This window comes from Cryptotermes secundus, unplaced genomic scaffold (genome assembly GCF_002891405.2).
Source record: "Cryptotermes secundus unplaced genomic scaffold, Csec_1.0 scaffold900, whole genome shotgun sequence".
NCBI classification, from domain to species: Eukaryota; Metazoa; Arthropoda; class Insecta; order Blattodea; family Kalotermitidae; genus Cryptotermes; species Cryptotermes secundus.
In genome coordinates, this window is record NW_019741305.1 from 530,328 (window position 1) to 553,862 (window position 23,535).

The 23,535-nt window shown below is 43.9% G+C and overlaps 1 protein-coding gene across 2 annotated transcripts in view; it reads left to right on the plus strand.

Annotated features, from left to right (window-relative positions):
• Nucleotides 1-23,535, plus strand: part of LOC111872717 (scavenger receptor class B member 1) — a 340,109-nt gene that overhangs the window by 213,818 nt on the left and 102,756 nt on the right. The window contains exon 1 of one of the 2 annotated variants that reach the window (XM_023866867.2): nt 9,892-10,178. The exons of the other annotated variant lie outside the window; for it this stretch is intronic. Coding sequence (XP_023722635.1) covers nt 9,980-10,178 — 199 coding nt within the window. The 5' untranslated portion in view covers nt 9,892-9,979. Of the gene's footprint in view, nt 1-9,891; nt 10,179-23,535 lie in introns of those variants that run through there. 2 annotated transcript variants of the gene reach the window in all.

Sequence of the window (23,535 nt, forward strand, 5' to 3'; positions counted from 1 at the left end):
ATAGAATAGCTGGAAGCAGGATATAATCTAATTCTACAATTAACTCACATTCAAGAATATGGTACACGGTTTTTAAGCACAACACACGTGGAGTGAAAAAAAACTACCTTCCACCAGCATGCCAGGGTCGGCACTGCGGGAACGACAGTGCTCTGTCTCCCTTGCAGCCTCGCGTGCAGCTTCCTATGTGCGCATGCGCACAGTCAACAAACACCTCGCCGCTGGAACTGTGAAGCACACAGTTCGATACAAAGATTTGGCTACTGACATTAAGCTTAAGGCTTATATATTGTATTGTACAAGTATAAAGAAAGAATTAAAGAAAAAATGACTCATTATATAAATGTCATCGATAATATCAAGTGGAAATTGGGGTGCTGCAGTTCCACAGTGCCTATACGCGGGCCGCCCCTGATAGCATCTCTACGCGATGAGTTCGCGAACTTCATTGTCAGACCACGTATGCAGTTTCCAACTGTGTTCGTGCGGTTATCACATATTATCACATATTCCCCTTTGTCTGTGTTCTCGGCCCCTCCTGTTAGTAGCGTTGTTCTTGTTCCATGTATATAGGTCTAACACTAACATTTGGAAATAAACTTGTTTTGGATCCGTGAAATTTTTCCGCTTACAATTGCCGGTTCCGCGGACCCAAGGTTAAGAAACACTTGTTACACCTATGAAGAAATGCGCCGAAGCATAGCATTTCACGCGTAAAACACAAGCGTTTGCAGCTCGAGGTGAGACAGCAGTAAACAGTTCTGTTTAATAAACAAGGTAATTATGCAAAGCGATTGACATCACGGAAGAGATACCCTGAGGTGTCCCATTACAGTAATGACACAGCAGCGCGATTGGTGTCCACAGGCGGGTTACCACTGCGTCTCTATCGGCCCGCATCACGCTCTGATCGCTGCAGACTGGTCCAGCCAGAACACTGAACGTTTCCCTGGATGGGTCTGGATTCGCAGTAGACTCAACTGCTCTGGTCATTTATCACGACAACAAAACAACTCAAGGCCACGCTGAACTAGTTCGAACGTGTGTGCTCCATAGGTTGGCAGGCCTGAATTATATTTCCACAAGCGTTAATTGCAGCATATTAACTCTTTAAAGCCCAATGTTTATTGTACATTCAATCTGTTCGAACGCACTAAAATTGTGGATTCCAACCACAGAGTTTGTGTGTTCCGTATGGTTCTCAAAGTAAACAGCGACTGTCTCCTTAAACAACATTAACCGGTTTGTCTTTGTAGCGGAGACGTAGTGTGTTTCCTGTGAGGTATAAACTGAATTATTATATATTATTTACAAGAAATTAAGTCTTTAATGGTCAAGCTTACGACCGTTCAAGTGACTAAGATGCCTTTGTAACATAAGTAAGACAAACATGATCTGCTTTCCAAAACCTGGACTGACAGAGGACTCGTATATAGTGGAAAAACAAGGATTTACAATAACACGCTATATGTGCGATACATACACTTGACAAAGGCGAAGCCTATTCATGAGAGACAAACCCATCCTCTCGTCAGAGAGGATGTTACCTGAGAAATGTAAGATCAAGGCGCTCTGCGCCAAGACGATCTGACTGGCTATAAACCTCCACTCACAAAGTAACTCTGACTCTTGACTCAGTCTTTAAAGAATTAAGTATACTTGAGTCAAGTTCATGCGATTTCACTGGCGGCTTATGACACATATGGGAATTCCAATTTAGGGTCTTAAGTGACGTCGAATTCATCGTGGGCCAAAGCGGCTGTTGTCCTACAGTGTTTAGTGAAAATCTCCCATGTAGAAATATTAAAAGAAGAAAAAAGTCCAACGGTATACGCGCTGATATTACGTCACGGACAGACGAACGGATACATAAGAAAACAGACGTAACCTTCGCCTAATTTATGCTAAGACCTCCCATACAAAGTCCATCAAAATCAATCCAACCATTCTAAAGTTATGAGGTCTCATTGCAAATATATTACTCTCACCTCTAATTGTCTCGAGGCTGTAAGAATTAGAGGAAAATTATATTTAACGTAAAATGTTGTGGCGTATACGAGTAGACCCGTTGCTAGGCAAAGACCTCGAAGCAAGCAACGAGATAACAACCGTTACCATGCGGCGCCGTAATCACGCCTCTAGAAAAATAGAGTTACTGTTGGAAATAGTGCTTTCCATGTGGTCCGTGCCGAGGAGTTTTTTTTGAAGATAACTGGGTTGACCCAGTTAGTACTCACCTGAAAGTCGGGCTATAAACTATGAAAAGAAAACTAGGAGGTTGGGGTGAAATTGTCGCCAGCCTGGGAGTCAGTTGAATTCTGTATGGGATTCTGTAAAGATAGGACATGATCACGTGAAGCTGAAGGATCTCCGCTGTTAGAAGCCGTTGCCAGGGAACGGCTGTTGGAGACACTGCTGGCTGGAGAAAACTTAACATGTAGTGGTTTGTGAAGTGTGGAGATAGCGATGGCGCTGTAATTGCTTTCAGCTTAGAGTGGTGTGTATAAGTAGCTGGTAAATCTATTCACCAATCCATACCCTGTGTGTACTCACTAATAGAGGTGTCAATATTTATTTTACTTTGATCTGAAAAAGTTGTTTGAAGTACTGCTGGCTCCAATAATTACGTACCGAGTTAAAAGCGAGGCGTCCGCAGAAATGCATGTGTGACTTGGTAAAATGTATAGTATTTATCATTTTCATCCGATTTTAGTGTCCGCGACTTTTACTTTAATACGCACACATGTCGAATCGACGTTCATATAATGTAACTTTCTTTCGCTAGAAGCCCCCAGAAACTGCAATAAATACTAGAGTCACGTGACCTTACGCGACTGTTTGTACAGTTAATTTCCTCACATCCAGAAGGACTTTCGACTTCTGGGAAAGGCACGACTGCATAAACTCCCCATATTTCTTAATTCTGTCATTCATAACACAGCTGCCGCTTCGCTGAACTATGAAAAAGGACCAACGATGCACACACAACGCATGTGATGTTACAGACTTCCATAAAGACAAATTCTTTAGAATATTATTTCTTTGTTGATATACTTTTTAGTGTCTTTTGCAACATTCATATCTTTCGAANGACACGTTCCTCCGAAACGTCGGTTAACACCACATATACACGGTGCCAAATCCCAGGAGACTGCTTTCTTCATAGTCACTGCCGTGAAAGCCTCAAATCTTACACAGCCTTGACAGTGTTTGCAAAGTGATCTTGTAACTATATATTACACACGTGATTATGTTTCCCTCTTAATTACATTAGGAAATATTCTGACGAGAATTTCAAAAACAGGTTCTGCTGTGCCTGTTGTCATATTTAGAAAACAGAGTTACTGAGAACAGGTTACAGAATGTTCCAGGGAATAGGTTCAAAAACAAAGACAATCATAAACAAGACTCTTAGAGGTTATGTAAGACAGTGGCACAAATTTTTACGACATGTAGACCCGTTGTTAGGCAGCGCCGCGAGATAGGCGCAAGCAACCATGTTACCATGGCAACATTTAAATACAAGAATAAGGATGCAATGTCCTCTATGCAGTCCGTTCCGAAATGTTACAAGCCGAACAAGCCTAGAGGCAGTTAGTCGAAAGTTTGGTCTAGAATTAAACAGAGAAAACTAAATATAAGTTGCTGTCTCGTCACCAAAATGCAGGGCAAAATCATGACATAAAGATAGGTAACAGATGTTTTGAGAATGTGGCAGAGTTCAGATATTTAGGAACGACAGTAACAAACCAAAAACTGATTCGGGAGGAAATTAAGAGGAGACTGAATTCGGGTAATTCTTGCTACAATTCCTACAGAACCTTTTGTCTTCTCGTCTGCTGTCCAAAAACAAAAATTAGAATATACTGTATATACTGTATAATTTTGCCTGTGGTTCTGTATGGGTGTGAAACTTGGTCTCTGACAATAAGGGAGGAACATAGACTGAGGGCAGAATCAGAGTGCTGAGGAGAATATCTGGGCCGAAGAGAGATGAAGTGACGGGAGGTTGGAGAAAACTACATAATGAGGAACTTCAAAACTTGTACTCTTCTCCAAGTGTAATTAGAATGTTCAAGTCAAGGAGGATGAGATGGGCAGAGCATGTAGCACGAATGTGGAGCCCAGGAATGCATATAGGATATTGATGGGAAAGCTGTCGCTGTACTTAATTTATTAAACACTGTGCCATGAAAGACGTATGGGGGAGTGGAGGTATGGACCCATTGTTCTTGACTTCTATGCTAGGTAGAGGTGAGTGGTTAGCTTCACTCCCCGGCCCGCTCTCCAGGGTGTGACCCCTTGATGCTCTATTTCTCATCAGTGTGTAAAAACAAACTGAGCTGTTCATCCGTTTCTGGTGTCATGTTTTCGTTCCTGCCGTCGTCGCTTCTCGTTGATTATGTCGCCATCTTTTTGCCTTCGCCGTAGCCACAGCAAGGCTCGCCCAACCAACATGTAGCTACTACTGCGAGATCAGGTAACGCCCCGGTATCTTTTAACGTTGAAAACGTTATTATGCGAAGGTGCAATTGGATGAAGTCGGAAGTGACACTTTACGTAACACTTGTGCAACCTCTTACGCAACCGCTGATAACTCAAATCCTATGACGTACCTGATATATTTCTACTGTAGTGTGCGTCTATGTTGCCGCGGAAAGATGTTTACCTGTCCGTTTTACCGTCCCCACAAGAACCATAGAGAGGTCACCGTTTCCTACATTTCTTCTAGAGTGATCTGCATATACGTTGCAGCGGGAACGAGTCGAGTCGTATGTTACGACCGACGGTCTGTCGGCCTGTCTGTCTTTGGATGAAGCACCCATCTAGGGCTTACGACAACACTAGTTGTCACAGTTTCGTACAGTCCTTCTACTGTAAGAGTGCGTATACGTTGCCGCGGGAACGCGTTCACCTATCAGTTACTATGTTCTGTAACGTATTTGCCTATCCGTTTTCAACTTTAATCCTGGCAACCAAAGTTCCCCAATATTTTTTCTTTTTGTAAGCTAGGAAAGGTAAGGATGTAGTCAACGCCAGCAACTGTACTCAGCCGTACCTGGGGCTTGAGGATGGTCAGGATCTGCTGGTCGGTAAGGCACGAGTTCTCTCTCAGAGCTTTACACGGGCCTGGCTCAGATAAGCGAAGACCGCTCACTAGTGAAACCCTACACGGAGATTCCTAAATACATATTTAATTTATACAAAACTTTCACTTCACAATTTGTGTTATTGCACAAAATTTCACAATTAGTGTNACTGTAGTGTTGATGGAGAAGGGACTTCCCCAGCCAAAGTGGGTAAACACGCAATTCGCAACTCTTCATCTGGTCAAACTGACTCTAGTCAGCCAACCATTCGAATGTCTTAATGCACTACTGGCTATAAGGAACACGTTAATACAAAACTGGTACTATGTTACATTAAAATTATTATTAATAGTATATGCTTGTACATCTGGAGTTTAATAAGCCATTACATCGAGTACCCACTGGGCGAATCAGATAATTGTAAACTTCTGATGCTCGACGCCTCGGCAAGATGAGCTTCTCCGGCTGTTGTAACGTGCACGAATTTTGGAGAGAGTTCTTGTCTTCAAACAGGCGTCATTGAATCCGTTAACAACACTTGAAATAATATTTAACGTTATTTGTTACTCAGGGGACGGAGCACTCGGTAGCGTAGTTGGTTGGGGCACTATGCTACAAGCCGGAAGGTCGTGGTTTCGATTCCCGTTGAGGACATTGGATTTTTCAATTGACGTAATCCTTCCAGCCGCACTATGACCCTGGAGTCTTCTCAACCTCAAAAAGAAATAAGTACCATGAATCTTCCTGCGGGGTTAAAGGGCAGCCGGCGTATAAGGCTGGAAACTTCACTGCCATCTGTGAGACGATTGTCGAGATAATGTGGGATCCTCAACGTCTCACGACCCTATGGGCCTTCACTGTCTGTAACAGGGATAGCTTTTTTTATGTTTTTTTTATGTTACGTGAAACGGTGCTTGATTGCGAAAACAAAATGTCTGTTACTTCTGTAAGCAATGGGGAATCGTAGGTCTCAGAGGTCCTGTCATGTGACGTCATTATTTTGTCAGATGTTAAACACGCGAGTATCATACTCAAGCACAAGCGTCGCAGTAAAAAGACTACTTAGCACTTCGGGATGTGACGTCGTGTAGTCTGATAGAAGTTTACAGACGTTTCGAAGTATCGTACTGCATCCATCATCAGTATCTGCTTGCTCAATTTGAGTTACAACACTGAAGATGACGAAACAACGTCAATTTGAAACGCCAGTGAATTCCAGTAGACTGCACGGCGTCACATCGAAGAAGACAGCACTCTTCATAGTCACGGATTTGAGAACGTGAGTATCTCACATGGAACATAGCAAACCTGATGAGTGGTCTGAACTCACGCAGTTCGCCTCCGCGCAGGCGCATATCCGTTCTGCTGCCGTATTTTATCTTGTATGGGTTATATTGAGGCGTCCCTAGTCTGCAGTGACAGGACGATTCATGAATCAGTAATTGGAAGGGTTTTAAAAGGAATCGGCTGTAATCTAATAATAGTACCATTCTGGTATTTGCTGGAGGGACTGAGGAACACCACGGATAACCTTAGGATAGCCGCTACCCCACGCTGTCAGTTGCATTACCGTTGGTATCCATACTGAGTTACAGGCTAAGTAATTAACTTAATGGAGCAGAGCCATTCTTGAGAAGCTAAAATAGTTGCTCAGCAGTCTGTTTTCACCTATGGCCCCCCTCTGTTTCCTCTTGAGACAGATGACCCTCCCATTCAGTCTTTAAAATTAATTTTAGTATTACCATCCAACTGTATCCATCTGCCAATATTCCTCCTTCCCTTAGGTTTCCCTACAGAACGCACTCTTCGTCTCTCCAAATCATGCTCCCCATACACCTCACCCTCCTCCGTCTGTACATCCTAGCAATATTTGAAGCGCCTGATTATGTTGTTGGTTCAGGCACTATGCTAGCCGGAAGGTCGAAGGCTCGATTCCATATGAAGTTATTGGATTTTCACTTGACGCAATTCTTCCAGCCGCACTATGGCCCTGGGGTCGACACAGCCTCTAACACAAATGAGTATATCAGGAAGCTTTCTGCGGGTAAAGGGCGACTATAAAATGTAGGAGCCCCGGTGTCTCAAAAACCTATGGGCCTTCACGGCCTGTTACAGGGATAGCTTTACCTTACCTCACCGCAATCTGCGAGCCGATTATCTAGAAAATGTAGGAGCATCGACGTCCCACAACTATATGGGTCTCCACAGTCTATCACAGGGAGAGTTTTAGTTCACCTGACAACAAACTGTGAGCCGATTGTCTAGAAAATATAGAAGCTTCGACGCCTCACAACCCTATGGGCCTCCACGGCCTGTTACAGGGATAGCTTTGTCTTACTTCACCACAATCTGTGAGCCGATTATCTAGAAAGTGTGGTAGCCTCGACGTCTCACAACACTATGGGTCTCCGCGATCTGTTACAGACATAGATTTTTATCTTTATCATTGCGCAGTTTTCTTCAGTTTCCTAGTATGTCCTTCCTCATAGTTCCAAGCCTGTCCTCAATGATCCTCAGTCTGTGTTCTTCCCTTATTTTGAGCCACCGACTTCCACACACACAAAAGGAAAACAGTAAAATATTAATATTATTCAGTTTGTCGACTCGGATGTCGCTAACTCAATACACAAGACTCAGTGGCAACAGGTCCATCCTCGGTGCCTCGTCCGGGCTCTGCCACCCGGATCTCATTTCCTAGAGAAAAGGCAGGAGTAGCTTCAAGCTGACAATTCGCTTCCATCTAGATCCTGAGTCTATAATGCCTGGAGAATTACCTATACGTCCCCTATACACCCAAATCGCGTGATGCACAGACACATTATTGTAGCGTCATGCTATATTATAATACATTCATTAATTTTTGCTTTCCATCAGTACGATCTGTGTACAGGTATTATAAGTTAAAAGTTCAAAGCATGTTTCAGCCTTTCGAACATCGTCAGGTGCCCTACAAATCTCATATATTCCCTACATTGGCCAGTGTTTACATATGTGTTGCACGTGGTTACATGCCACTGTAATGCTTTGTACTTCTCTTAATTGCAATATTAAGACGTTAAATCTAAAATGTTTGGTTATGTTACATTATATCCTTAGTACTCTTATACCTCAATTATGATCGATAGATATAAATTGTTTTTCTGTCTGTAATATAATTTGTGCGCCGTGTTTTATTTTATCGTTGTTGCTTTTATTGTTGGAGTTGATGCTTCTGTGATCTAATACGTGACACGAAAAAGACCGGCAGTACAACACCCACCCACATGTAAACATTTCAGTGTAGGAGAGCGATTAATGGCAGATACACATACAATAGGAGTACGCGATAGCGTAGTTGGTTGAGGAGCTATGCTACAAGCTGGAAGGTCTCGGGTTCAAGTCTCGAGGAGGTCATTGGATTATTTTCAGTTGACCTAATCCTTCCAGCCACACTATGGCCCTGGGGTAGACTCAGCCTCTAACAGAATTGAGTACCAGAAATTAATTAAATAATTACCGCCATCTTGGAGCCAATTGTCTAGATAATGTGGGAGCCTCAACGTCTCACAACCCTATGGGTCTTCACGGCTTGTTACAGGGATAGCTTTACTTTTACTTACACGTACAGTAACTGACAACGACCGAAACACTGAAACTGCGATCACTTAACGAATGCCATATCAGTACATTAACTCACTTAACAGAAAGCAAAATAATAATAACAAAAAAAAGGTACACAGACACAGGCTATGTCGATTTATAAACGATATGCAAAGGAAACGTTGTTGCAGGAGGGCCTGAAGAGAAGCTGGATGTGAAGGGAGTGAGAAAACATGAAACGAGCGGCAGATGCCGCGTGTGTTCTCAGCTGCGTTCCGGAAATTTTACGGGGCCGTTTGAATTTTCACTTAGGTCGAGCAGTTGTAGAAGGCGCTTTGCGTGGAAGCATAAATCTGTTGTGCGCGCGTCCCGCTACTGCTGTATCGACGCAATTAATGTTTTCAACAAACAACACTTTTCACGTTGAATGCACTTTTCAATAGCATTTCAAGATTATTCAATAGAAATGTCAGATCAGTCCAGAACTGTTCCACTCCGTACACGTTGAGGAGATAGTAAAATGATGTTCGAAACCCAATCGAAGATTACCAAAGTCTTTTAGTTTCTTCTTGTTATAGTTCTTATGATTTTGGACACGAGGAGTCTGGAAACAAATGAATAAGGAATCTATCATTGTTTGCTTGAGGCCGTCAGGCTCGCGTTAAATATGAAACGACATGCAAGAGCAGAATTCACGAGTTGAACATCTGTAAGTCATATCAGAGCGCCAGAACGCATTTCCCAAATTAGCGAATTATATTTGTATATTTCATTTAACGACGATATATCAATAGCTGAGGAAAATAGCAAATTGTAGGATTATTACAGCAACTTGAATTGGGGAAAAATGCGTAAGGAATCGTTCTTGACACTATTCGGGGTACGGGAAAGGTGTTTGCCTGGAGGAACTGAGGAAAAGTATGAAAAAGTCCTCAGTGAGGTAAGATTGTCTCGGGGCGAAGAAGTGAATACGGGTCCTGCCGAACACAAGGCAGGAGAGTTAACCGTTTGACCGCTAAGTTGGCGTGGATGCTGCTAGACCCTGAGTAAGAGTGACCTCACAACACTGACCACGGCTGGCCAGGGAATTCCTTCGAGTCCGCCGGAGAAAGGCATCGAGTGGGAGGGGGTGGGGTGGGGGGAAGTTCCTCGGAGTGGGAGACAAATTTCTGATTGGTTGATCTGTTGATCAACGTATAGAAAGGATATCCCACACACAACATGAGGAGTTTTGTTTATTCAAACTTTGCATCTCGTGTTGTGCATATCGCCAGAAAGCTGATAGTAGCCAACTAGTGTACTGTGTGGCCATGAAGGACTGGATCAGTTTATTCGGCGTCTTCAGGGGGAAGTACAACTCCGTCAACAATGGGACGACGTCCACGGCGCAGCAGGCGTCTTGGCGCAGTGGACACAACAGCCTCCGCATCCAGAGACGCTCGTCGGTTTTCGTGAATCAGTTCTTCAAGGAAACTGGATCTGCGAAGCAGAGGAGGTTCAGGCCCAGATGTGAGTGTCCTTTCAGCAAAGATCTATTTTCGGTGGAGGGGGTCTTCCGACCACAGACCGCGAACCCGAAATGAATTTAAGCGTTGTTTTCGTCGGATGTGTAGCCTGGCGCATCCCTTCTTTCGAATTTCGAACAAATTAACGGATTTAACCAAACATGAAATTCAAGGTTACCACTGAGTTAATCAGAAGGAAGAGTGAATATATAAGAGATACGTTGTTCTCGCCGGGATCGTAATACTCGACGGTGGTGATAACCACGTACAAGACTGCAAGGTGTCTTAACTCAGGAGACCTGTTTAAATCGGTATTTATAATTTAACGCCTTAAATTAGAATCAATTCCAGCCAGTCGCTGTCCCATGTGTCGTTGCGCGGTATAGGACCGTTTCCTGACAGGTCAATATTAGGAGTCGTATACTCCATGTTAGGTGGGTCCCTTTTCAGCGTGGCATGGTGCAGGCTCAGGTTGCGAATGCAGGAGATGGCCGACAGATACGGAGTATATTACGAGTATATTAATAAGCAGTTGCAGACAGCCAACAAGGGATAGTCCTCCAGCTTTGTGGTTGGGCTAACGAACTCCTCACCGTAAAAAATAAACTTGTTACAAAGTGTCACAAAGGGCTTCGGACTTGGACGGGTACTTTGGATAAACGACAAAAGCGAAAGAAAATGGACATAGATTTGGGACATGGATTGTAAAATGGATCTTAGACAGGATCGAGTGGTCTGGACTGGCTCCATCGGGCTGAGGGTAGGAACCAGTGAACAAGGTGTGGGACCTTCGGGTTCCATAAAATGCTGGGAATTTCTTGAGTAGCTGCACAGTTTGTGGCTTCTCGAGAAGGGGTGATTTCCATGTAGTTATACAGTTACGAGCCGTAAACCAGAGAAAAGACAAAGTGACGGCTGTACTTAACAAAGCGCAAGTCATGATGACTTGTGGGGTGTGGAAACAGTTTGATGCATTCTTGACCTCGGCATTAGATAAAGGTGAATGGCCAGTTTCACGCCCTGGCAGATTTATTCCCACGGACAGGTCCCTGTTACACATTTGGTTTTAAAACCTGTCTGGATATTGTAAACAGAAGAGTTCCTTGCTTTTGTTAGTCGGGAATAGAACACAAATTCCTCCGTCATCGAACCCGTAATGTATTGAGTATACTGACTGAGCTACGCCGGCTCTGTGGACGTTGATACGAAGAAAATAATCTCATATGTGTGGATGAAATTTCCTTAGGTGAGCTGGTCCCATAAGCGACTGTGACCAGGAATTTGGGTTTGACCCGAAACGTGTCATGGAACAATGAGTAGATCGTGGAACGTTTTTCTTGCAGTTTGCAGGACTCGATCCGTCACCGTGAAGATGAAAAACGCAGTGTACTAAGACGTGGTCCGCATACCGGAGTGTACACTTTCTTTACAGAGCGGACAGGGTTCGAGATCCTGCGCTTACATACATTCCTTAGTCTCACTCTTCGAAAACAGTTCATTCTTCATCCACGAGAAATATCGCAAATGATAAGTAAAAACTGTGGCTGATACAGCATCATTACGTAGCCCTGATATCACTGATTTGCGCTTCACGTGTGATCGGATACACTGAACGAAATGAAGGTTGGATTTCACGTGCTCAGTAATCAGGTATCCGTGGAAACAGGTTGGTACGATACAGTAACGGAACCGAAGAACCCCACGTGGAGTAGGAGGCGACGAAAAGGGAGTCCAGTGCCTGCGGGTATAACTCTGCCATCCTCTTCCTGGGGGATATAACTACAGGGACCTGGCCCTCCAGGTTGTGGGAGTCTCGTACCTGAGACAGTAATATGTGGTTATGAGTCAAGAGAGACTCGGACCTAAGAATGACTGCGCTGGCGAGTACCAGCAGCAATTGTAAATGTTAGATCAATTCTCTCGTCAGAGAGGGTGTTACATAAGGACTGTGACCGCAAGCGTATAGTTGCAAAAAAAAAATCGCCGGTCGTGGGTCTCAATGAGCCTGTCGCCAAGACGAACTGATTGGTGGTAAACCGCCAGTTGTAACGTAACGCTGAATCTGGAAGCATTGAGATATCATTGGTTTCTACAGTTCAGTTACTGTGTAATACCAGTCTGTTTCACGGATACCTGATTTTTGAGTACTTTGCCTAGCAGCGCTGATCTAGCGCTTGATTCAATGTGGGAGACTCCTACAAACATTTGGTACAGCGACTGTTCAGCTGGGGAAAAACAAACGCCGGCGTCCGGCCTGTGGCCACACCACAGCATCGGTCTGGTCGCACTATCTCAAATGTCGGTATTGCCTCTGTGCTTTATGTTTGCGGTTCTTGTTCCTGCATTGAACCACCGCCCGTCGGCTGGTCCTGTTGTCGGACTCTGAGCGTCGGTGCACTCGTACTCTGGGTTTGCATCCCGACGGCTGCATGCATGTTTCCACTGACTTCCATTCCGTGTTTAAACAGGTGCAATATTCTCTCGAAACGTGTGATCAGGGATGTGCATTTGTTTCTATTGGAGGACCACATGGCTAGCTGTAGAGGTCATACACCTTTATCGATGGACAACTGCAAGCTTTCAATTTGTATCTGCATTTGTACATAACGGGGCAGGCGGCAGCTACATGAATGAGGTACTATGCTCTAGGCCGGAAGGTCGCGAGTTCGATTCCCAGTGAGGTCTTTGGGTTTTCAAATTGACCTAACCCTTCCAGCCGCACTATGACCCTGGGGTCGACTCAGCGTCTGACAGAAATGAGTACCAGGAATCTTCCTGGCTGTAAAGGGCGGCCGGCGCATAAGGCTGACAACCTCACCGCCAACTGTGAGCCGATTGCCTAGAAAATATGAGAGCCTCGACGTCTAACAACCCTATGGGCCTTCACGGCCTGTTACAGGGACAGATTTACCTTGCCTTTTTATTTGTACATAACGTGTCTTTAAATAAAAGCAAGACGACGGATAATACCCAGAAATATAATATTTGTATTAACGTGGTATCGTCACAGACTTTTGGATCTTACTGAATTAAGTTATCGGATGCGACCGTGGGCCGCCTACGCTAATCCACACAGGAAGGAGAACAAACTGCCACTTCTTCACTCCCCGCTTGCGGTTTCGTCCGAGTCGCTACGCGACGCATGTGGCTGTCCGACGCCCGACTGTGAATTTGCTGGCGTACACGCAGTTCCATCACATGGATGAGTTGCTGAATCGGCCTGCGGGTTTACCGCTCATTGTCGACCGTCATGCTGCTGTCTCTTAACACAGTTCTAAGACGCATTTTTGTTTATTTTATCTTTGGGAAATGTAAGTGGACGACTTCAGTTGAGGCAATATCTGCGTGTGACCTAGTAACGGCCCCTAAACCGCTGGATATAAATTTTTTGAAATTACGTATGGGAATATGTCTCTAAAACATTTTCAGACGATACTAAGTTTGGTTAAAATGAGACAAAACCAAAGCACATTTTACTGCAACACATTTATTTATTTTCATAAGCTATTTAACGAGGGTTTCGGTATTGAAATTATACCGCTTTGGATGATAGAATAGTAATGAATAATGAATTGGAAGGAATCTGGAAGGAAGTGATCGTGGCCCATCCAAGATACTATTCCGGAAATTTCATACGCGCATTATTGAATACAGAGAGAACCTAAGTCAGAATAGTCTTATGTTCTGGCCGAGATTTGAGCCGAGAACCTCCCGTATTCGAAATCATTAGGCTGCATGAGATATACTGTCACTGACGGGGTTTGGATTGGTGAATGGATTTGTTGACCACTTCTACATAACATTATGAACTTCAAGTGAGTACAGCGCCTCTGCTAATCTCAACACTTTACAAATCACCACAGCACCTGATAGACCTCTTCCAGTCTAATGTATCTTAACCAACCGTTCCCTAGCAACGGCTTCTAACAGTGGAGATCCTTTAGCTTCTCGTGCTCTAGTTCTATCTTCACAGCCTAACGTGCAGAATTCGTTTCTCAACTAACTCTTTTCTTCACAGCCTCCCCCTTGCAAAACTGCATAATAACTCAACAGTCAGAGTCAGAGTCAGAGTCAGAGTCAGAGTTAGTATTACTTTACGACTGGTGGTTTATCGCCGATCAGTTCGTCTTGACGCCAACCACCTTAAGAGTCAGGCTACCATTTTTGTCAACTGAAACCTTGCGATCATAGTCCTCATGCAACATACTTTCTGACGAGAGGATGGGTCTGTCGTTTACAATTGCCGCTAGCCTTCACCAGCGCGGTCATTTTCGGTTCCAAGTCCCGCGAGATTCACGACCGTATTTCACTGTCTCAGATTCGAGACTCTCTGAACCTGGAGGACCAGGTCCCCGTATTTACATCCCCCAGGAACAGGGTGGCCCAGTTATACCTCCAGGCACTGGGTTCCCTTTTCGTCGCCTCCGACGACACGCAGAGCTACGGTGGAGGCATTCGAACCCGCGTCCACACGAGCATGCCTAACAACTGAACCTTGTGCTTTGCTTGTAACATCTCGGCACGCACCACATATATAACACCCCGTTTCCAACAGTAACTCTATTTTTCCCAAGTATTCGTTGTAGCAGGAACGTTTTTACTGAGCCGTTTCCCAGAAACGATCCTTGTTTACAAAGTCACTGCTTAGCAACGGGTTTATATGCCACAATATATATGGCTGTCTGTCTGATAGCTACAACTAGTGAGCCATTCGAGTGAGGTATACGAAATTTTGTTGATACGTTAATGAACTCTATTTGTAAGAGATATTAGTTTTCATAATGCTAAGGCCCAAAGAACACTTGCGCAAACCGTGAGCACTGTGGAAGATCTCCAGGTTTGCAACAGTCTTACCGCATTTGGATTAAGAAAACTTAGTTGATAGGCCTGCAGTGATTAGCCCACCGCCTGGACGACCGTGTAGTTTGGAGTTCGATTCTCGGCAAGGGCAATATTTGTACTTTTCTTCACGATGACCCGGACTCTGAGGCCCGTTGTACTCGTGTCAGAAACCGATCGAAGTGTGAAACTGAAAGATCTCCTCTGTCCAATGACAAGTTAAAGTGCGTACAGATATAATTCCATTCCACCACAGAACTTCGCTGCGTAATTCATAAGGAAGCACATGCATATATTTACGTTTGCCGATGACAGTGGCTGCGCGGTCTAAGGCATGAGCTCTCTTCGCCCGCTCGAACGCTGGGATTGTGGGTTCGAATCCCACTCAAGACATGTATGTCTGTACTTTTATTCTTCGTTTGTGTTGTTCTGTGTATAGGTAAAGGCCTTACGGCGGGCTGATCACCCGTCCAAAGGAGCCCTACCGTCTGTGTAAAAAATTCATGCGTTGGAAAGCGGCGAAGGTCCAACAAAGGGCTGTAGATCCATAGATGGATGGATGGATGGTTAGACAGACAGACTTATACTTATGACAAAGTATATACGAATTAATCTGTTGTTGAAACAGTGTTCACTAAGGCTAATAAAAATGTGTCTTGCAGCGTCATTGGTCATTTTCATGTATGCATTTCTTTACGACATATTTCTGTCAAGAGAACCGAACAAAGTCAGACTTACTGGGCAGTACCCGTGTGAATTCTGACGTAACAAGTCATCTACTGATCAGATATTCTGCAGTCGTCAGGTGCTGCACACTGAAATAGGAGTGTAATGGGGCAGACTTAAATAGAACCTATGACTCAGACGTACGAGTACTATACAAATTTCTCATTGAGTTTGCTGTAGGCAACAAACGAGACATATGCTAATTAAATACAAGCTGTTGTAAAGTTAATTTTGGTAGATGATTTGTCTCATACATTTCCTCTTCAGCTGTTTCGGAAAAGAAGGATATGTTTTATCGCAGTTACTTCTATATTGTATTTTTATTTGGAAGACGACATTTTCAAGTTGCAGAAAAGAGGGACTGAATCTGGGTTGGACATATTAGCTCCTGAGCTGTGCCTCTGTAAGGAAGCTCCACTAGACACTACTAACTCAGAGAGAACTTTTTTTATTGCTAGTGGGGTGGGACTAAGTCCCTTGTACTGCAGCCACTTCTGGCCTATTGTACCAGCCCCAGATGATAGGTGAGAGTGATTTTGGAGTAATTGATGGAATGAAGATTGGCAGGGGAAACCGAAGTACTCGGAGAAAACCTGCCCCAGCGCCACTTTGTCCACCACAAATCCCACTTGATCAGACCCGGGCGGCCGCGGTGGGAAGCCAGCGACTAACCGCTTGAGCTATGGCGCGGCCCACAGAGAACTTACTTTTCGGGTCATGTTCGTGGTTCGCCACTAGAGCGCAGGACAGGACCACAATCTTAACCTAAAGACAGTTATTGGGTTCTTGGCAAATTTGGCAACGTTGAAATGCTTTAGAATGATGATAAGAAATAAAAGGTAACAAAATTAATTTATCCCTATGCTTAGCTAATTAAGCACTACGTCATGAAGACATATGAGGGAGTGGGTGTATAGATCTACGATCCATAAAAAAAGTTAAGATCTTATTCATGATACCCTGGAGACTGAAGAAGTAGTTTTTTTTTCAGAAATTTGGTAGTCATGTACTAGACTGAACGGTGTCAGAACCGAAAGCAGCGCCATTTGACTTAGCCTATGCAAGGATTGCGATTGTCACAGCCGCGAATATAAAGTTCAGTATCTTCTGGGAAGTTATATCATTAAGTTTCGTAGAGGAGAAACGTACTGCCTCTATCTTCAGGACATCTTTTACTGTGAAACAGAACATTCCTCCAAAACTGTAGTAAACAACTTCCAAACTAACGGCGTCACATACCGGAAAACAACTCAGTGGTTTATAAATTTCGTACAATGACGTCCCCTCAGCTCAGCAATGATTTCATCTCGCTACCCCTTCTTAAATTTGGGTGTGTGCATGAAAAATACGGCTTAATGCTTTTAATTCTCAAAGTCAACCTATTCTAATCAGGATTTCAGCTTCTCACAGTGGTGCTTATGAAGAGTACTGTCTTCTGGGATATAGCGATCTGTAGTCCGTTTGAAAGTCATCCGACGTTTCGGAGAAACATGTCGCCTCCACCTTCAGGGTCGAAAAATAAGCCGAACATGAAGCCAGGCTAAATTTCGGTTGTCGTTTCGGAGGAACATACCGCCTCAATCTTCATGGCCAAAGAATAAGCCGAACAAGAAACCAGCGTGAAATTCGATTGACTTTCAACGGACTTCACTGAGCTGTATCTCCGCATACAGTAAACTCGCTAATCCGGAGCAGTTGGGCGGGGTGCGACGGGTCACCTGGATTAAGCAATAATACGGAATAATGAAATAAAAGTTAACCCTAAAAGATAAAACAAAATTTATAACGCAAATAAATTAGAAAAATTAATGATATATGTAGTCCTGGTGAAAATAAATAAAACAAATATCGCTATAGAGCGTGTATTTAAAAACCATAAAAGGACAATGCATTTATTCATCAATATACAAGGTGTGTCCCAAAAGTCATGAAATATATTTCTTTCCCGCGCTCCTACTGGTCGGAGCGCGCTGGAACCGGTTGGGTTAGGGGGGTAGGTCTTTAGCTTCATAGCGCTCCCAAGGTCAGTCTGCTCGAGCATCGGAGGCGTCAGTATCGCTGATTTATTGCACCTGTGTTCTGTGACCACGTCACGGCGCGCAATGGCGGATACTTTCGAACAACGTTGGGCGGTCAAGTTCTGCACAAAGCTCAACAAAGAAGCTGCCGAAACTCACGAACTGCTTAAGCAAGCCTACGGGGTGTCTGCTCTATCATATGTGCAAGTTACAAGGTGGGTGAAGAAGTTTAAGGAGGGCCAGGAAGGAGTGGAAGATGACCCCCGCTCTGGACGGCCATCAACAAGCCAAACCAATGAAAATGTGACTCGTGTGCATGATTTGTTGAATACTGACCGTCGAATGACTGTCCGGTTGTTAGCCGACACTCTGAACATTCCAAAAACCGTTGTGCATCGCATCGTTATGGACGAATTGAATACGCGAAAGGTGTGCGCCAAGCTGTTGATGGACGAGCTGCCGCAGCCACCCTACAGCCCCGACCTAGCTCCGGCCGACTTCTTTTTATTCCCGAGGATCAAGACTGCACTCAAAGGACCCCATTTTGAAAGCATTCAGGCTATCCTAGCGGCCGTGACAACAGCTTTAAATGAGGTTCCCGTCGAGGCCTTTGAGGGGGCGTACCGGACATGGGAGAGTCGGTGGAAAAACTGTGTAGATGCTCATGGACAGTACTTTGAAGAATACTAACACCTTGTACTGATATCATCAATAAATTAAAAAAAAATATATATATATATTTCATGACTTTTGGGACACACCTTGTAAGACTCAGAAGCTGCACATTTTTCTGAACATAATGATGCAGGTTTGAAGAAACTGTCAATTTTTGCCTGAACAGCCAAGTGAACTCATCTGTCTTCCTATTGCTAGTGGGGTGGGACTAAGTTCCTTATACTGCGGCCACTTCTGGCCTATTGTACCAGCCCCTGATGATAGGTGAGGGTGATTGTGGAGCAATTGGTGGAATGAAGATTGGCAGGGGAAACCGCAGTACTCGGAGAAAACCTGCCTCAACGCCACTTTGTCTGCTACAAATCACACTTAACCAGACCCGGAATCGAACCCGGGCCTCCGCGGTGGGAAGCCAGCGACTAACCGCTTGAGCTATGGCGCGACCATCTGCCTTCCTAAATGCCCTTTGTCTTTTAAAGTATGTACTCAACTGTGAACAGCATTTTCCAAATTTAGATCCGGTTTAACCGTAATTGGATTAGCGAGAGTTTATTGAATTTTAAATTTATTAGCAGTGAATATTTAGCATAGAATCTGAAAATAATATGATATTTGAGAATTATAATCAGTTTTCTTTCCTTTACAAATTTCCCAGAACATCCCGCTCCCACCCAAGGGACACGCCCCACACTGACTTACCTAAGTTATGGCATTGTACGTAGTTCCCTACGCAATGCATATGCCCCGCGAACAAACATCTGGTGACCGGAACATGACAACAGGCCTCCCTTGTGACTGAGAGACATTGTACTCTTTGTGACACAGACTGAGTTGTGTGTTCTGCAACAGTAAGCTAAAAGATGTATAAACAGTTGCTTTATTGTGTAAACACATCGCATAAAGAATCTGCTAATGGAATTATGTCGTAAAAATAGCCGAATGCAATTGAGCGCGGAGCGGGATTGGCATGGCGACGCGCAATCAGGCCCGCGGACAGCAGTCTGCAGATGTACGCCCCCGTATATCATTTGCTTGTATACTCACATTTGTATAATAATTAGCGTGTCCATGCAGAAGCATTTGCACTTCAGTTGTTACCTGCAATTGGGCAACTATCGGCTCTTGTTCCCACAGTTTCCGACCTTCAAAACAGGTTTCTTTGCTATGGTTATTACGAAAATATATGAAGGTTATATTCTCATTGACGTCACAATCCCAATAAGGAAATATATAAACGCAACATAAATGTATTTCTTCCGAGTGTTTCCTCCTAAATTAAATAAATATTTGCATTTGTCATTTTTATGAAATGCCGTTTGCGAGAAGCGGCGTGCATATATAACTCATCTAGCAGGAGATGCTAGTCTGTTCTTTATTATGTTGTTTGCATTGAAACCGAAAACATTCTCAGTTATAACAGGACCTGAAAACGACAAAAATAAACTGCAGTTCCTTCCATCGGTATGACAGTGCTGAATTTTGCTGAGATCAAATACTTGTTGATTGCTGATATATATCGCGTTACTCCTTTAGAGCCCAGTTTTAAGCAGCGCCTGCTTTAACGTACTCGTACTAAAACTTTGCATTCTGGCACAGAGTGTATGTGCGTGTTCCATATGGTTCTCACGATAAACAGTGCCTATTTCCCCACACAGCATTAACCGGTTGGTCTTTGAACCGGAGAAGTAATGTGTTTCCTGTGAGGTACGAACTGAATCTTTATATACTATTTGTGTCTTAGTAGAAGTTAAGGCCACGCCATAGCTCAAGCGGTTAGTCACAGTAATAAATATCTGGTCATAAGCCCCAGATTGGGCTCGACACCAAGACTGACCGACTGATTGACTGACCGTCAGTCGCAATGTGACACTGATTTTGACTTTGACTTTGACGCATGGTTCTCACAATAACAATTGTTTCCCTAAACGGCATTAAACGGTTCGGCTTTGTAGCGGGGACGTAATGTGTTTCCTGTGAGACACGAATGAATCTTCATGTATTATTTGTGTGACACCGTCACACCTTCTGCACATCCCTTCCTCCACCTTCGTTTATCTATTACAGCTACCGGTCGGATTTAGTTTAGATAAGACTAGCCGAACTGGGTGCCACGTGGTTTTCTACACCGTCTGATTTAACGGAATCAGAGAAGCACATGGAGCAACTAGCAGGATCTACTTTGCATGCAGATATCAGGGGTAATGGAATGGCCACAATCTTCACCAAATAATATTGTCGCATGATAGTGTGATGATACACAGCGTTTTGGATTGGATATTAGATTTATTGACTACTTACAGGTCGTAACTACAAATAACTATAACACTCCCGCTATTTCCACACTTTATATCTCACTACACGCTAAGTCTTTTCCAGCCTGCAGTGTCTTCACTAGACGTTTCCTGGTAACGGATTTTAACAGTGTAGATTCTTCATCTTCACGCGCTTAAGACCTCCCTTCATAGACACCCTTACAGATCTGGCTAAGCTCTAGCCTTGACCTTTGCTTATAACATCTCGGCACGGACCACATAGAAAACACAGTTCTATTGTCGTGTCTGGATTTGTTGCCGCAGAGATGTGTCCGTAGAACAGTTACGTAACAGCAGCCGCGACGCGTGCCCCACAATACACTGTTCCACTGTTGCTGTACCATTGTTGAGTTCGTGTCTGTTGCTGCGGGAACGTGTTTAACGAGCCGTTGCTCAGAAACGGCCTTGGTGTATCCGCCCATCTCGAGATCGTTGCATAGCAACGTCTCTACACGCTACAAAATTAATGTTTTTGTTAGGGTCTACCAAAGAAGTAGTCACTGATTTAATGCATAAGTGTGATGCAACACTGGGGAGTACACAGTTTTACGATTGCATCGCTCTTGTATACTATGGTAACATTTTTAATATATTTTTTTACTTAGAATTCATCCTGAATTATGTGATTTCTTAAATACTGAAGTTCACGTTAAGCATTTATGAAGTTTTGCATTAGAAAATTATGTGGCGTCCTTTACACGTACCCTTAGAGAACAAGAGATCAGCGATGGATCAGAGAGAGCTCTGAAAGCAGCGAGAACTGGCCTCAATTGGTCGCTTCGAACCCATTTGTATAAGATTTCAAATCTGTGACTTCATGGAACTAGCATCGAAATTATGGGTTTCACCAGAATATTTCTAATGTGATTCCTATTAGTTCTTTAGACTTAATTACCTTACCGGTCACGTGACCTTTGCCTCGGGGGGCAACATATATTTTCTGCTCGAAGTACGAATCCCTTTCCTGTTTAAACCGCCTAAAATCGAAATACATCCATAAAATCTTTAAAATTATCTTATATTAAACTCCCTATTACCCGCAATAGGCTTCGTTTTCCTGCAAATGCTGTAACTAAATTTTAAGCACACACACAAAGAAATATTAATTAATTAATCATATCAATAAGATAATTAATAGGCTTGGAAAGATCAAGGTCAGTAGATCGTGATCTCACAATGTTCCGCAACGGCAGCGGCTGCGACGTGCATCGGTGGACCACTGAAAGATGAGGAAACCATAACAGGCCGTGGTAGCCCACTGATTTGTGAGACGTCGAGGCTCCCACATCTTCTAGACAATCCGCACATAGATGGCGGTCATGTTGTCAGTCTTACTCCCCGACCGACTCTTTACCCCCACGAAGATTCTTGGTACTCGTTTCTTTTAGAGGATGAGTCGACCCTAGAACCATAGTGCGGCTGGAAGTCTTAGGTAAATTGGAAAAATCCAATTCATCGGGGATCGAAACAGCGACCTTCCGGCTTGTAGCATAGTGCCTCAACCAAATATGCTACCGCGTAGCCCTTTTATTTTTGTCAAGGTCTTCTGGAGGGTCTTTTTGTATTACGTACCCATGATCTTGTAACGTAAAATGGCTGTGAACTTCCAGAAGTAAATCAACTGAACGTATTGAAACGGCAGGAACCGAGAAGAATGGGAACTGCTCTGACGAGAACAACCAATTTCAAACAAAGACAGGCTCGACCGCCTCGTGGCTTTATCGCTGCTTCTGAGTCATTCCTAAAGAATTCCGAACATCTGAGCTGGAGATGTGGATGAGGAAGTGGACAGGAAACCCCCGGATTTACTTCTTAGCGCGTCAAGTGTGCTTCGCTTCAAAGTGTTCAAGGGACTCCAGAGTTCGTGGAACTCACGCCCCCGTTCAGTTGGAAGTACTTAGAACTTGAACACATGGGAAGTAAAGAGGCTCTGAGAGCATCCAAAAACCACGTAGCATTTCCAATATGCGAGTTCTGTTTCCAAAATGCACTCCACAAGAAGTCTAATTTTGTACGTGCTGTGCCTATGTGTACAGAGATCAGCTCTCTCCATACGGCGTTTATTGTGAAAAATATGGTTTTCAGGTTTGTGAAAACATGTAGTGTTGTGGGCGGATGACAATGTTTCGGCGGAATATTCTGCCTTAATCTTCAGGGTCATGAATGTCAGCTCAGGAACAGTCTTGTCTATACAGGCAACTTAACGAGGAACGTGCTTATGGGCCCACGGTTAGGGGTAGGGGGAAGAAAACGGGCGATTCACTTTTGTCCTCTTGTTTGCAACGGTTTTTGCTTTATTTCTTCCCTCTAGAGCCACTTTCGTCCATGTTTTCCCACCAGCTCCTTCGGAATTTCCTTATTTATCCCCACTTCTTTGGTCCTATGAACATATTGTAAGTATAGTTCTTAACCTACACTCTTCAACCTTGAAGATGGAGTCACATCTGCCACCGAAACGTTGGTATCTGTCGCAAACGAGAATACCATTGTCTTAATGTCTTGCTGACTTGAACATGTCTGTCTTCTAGGATATAACGTAATGTTTTCCGGTCAAAGTACACTGACATTTCGAAGGAACACAGCGTCCATCTTCAGAGTCGACAAGTAAACCAAGCAAGGAACCAGCATGGAGTAGGCAGAAAACTCTGTATACTGGTTCCTTGTTTGGCTTGTCGACGTGAAGGTTCCTTTTCGCAGGATTACACGAAGCTATATCTATAAGATAAGGAGGTAAGACAGTTCATTCGGTATGACGGTGGACTATGGGCTCGCAGGCTTGGGTTCGATTCCC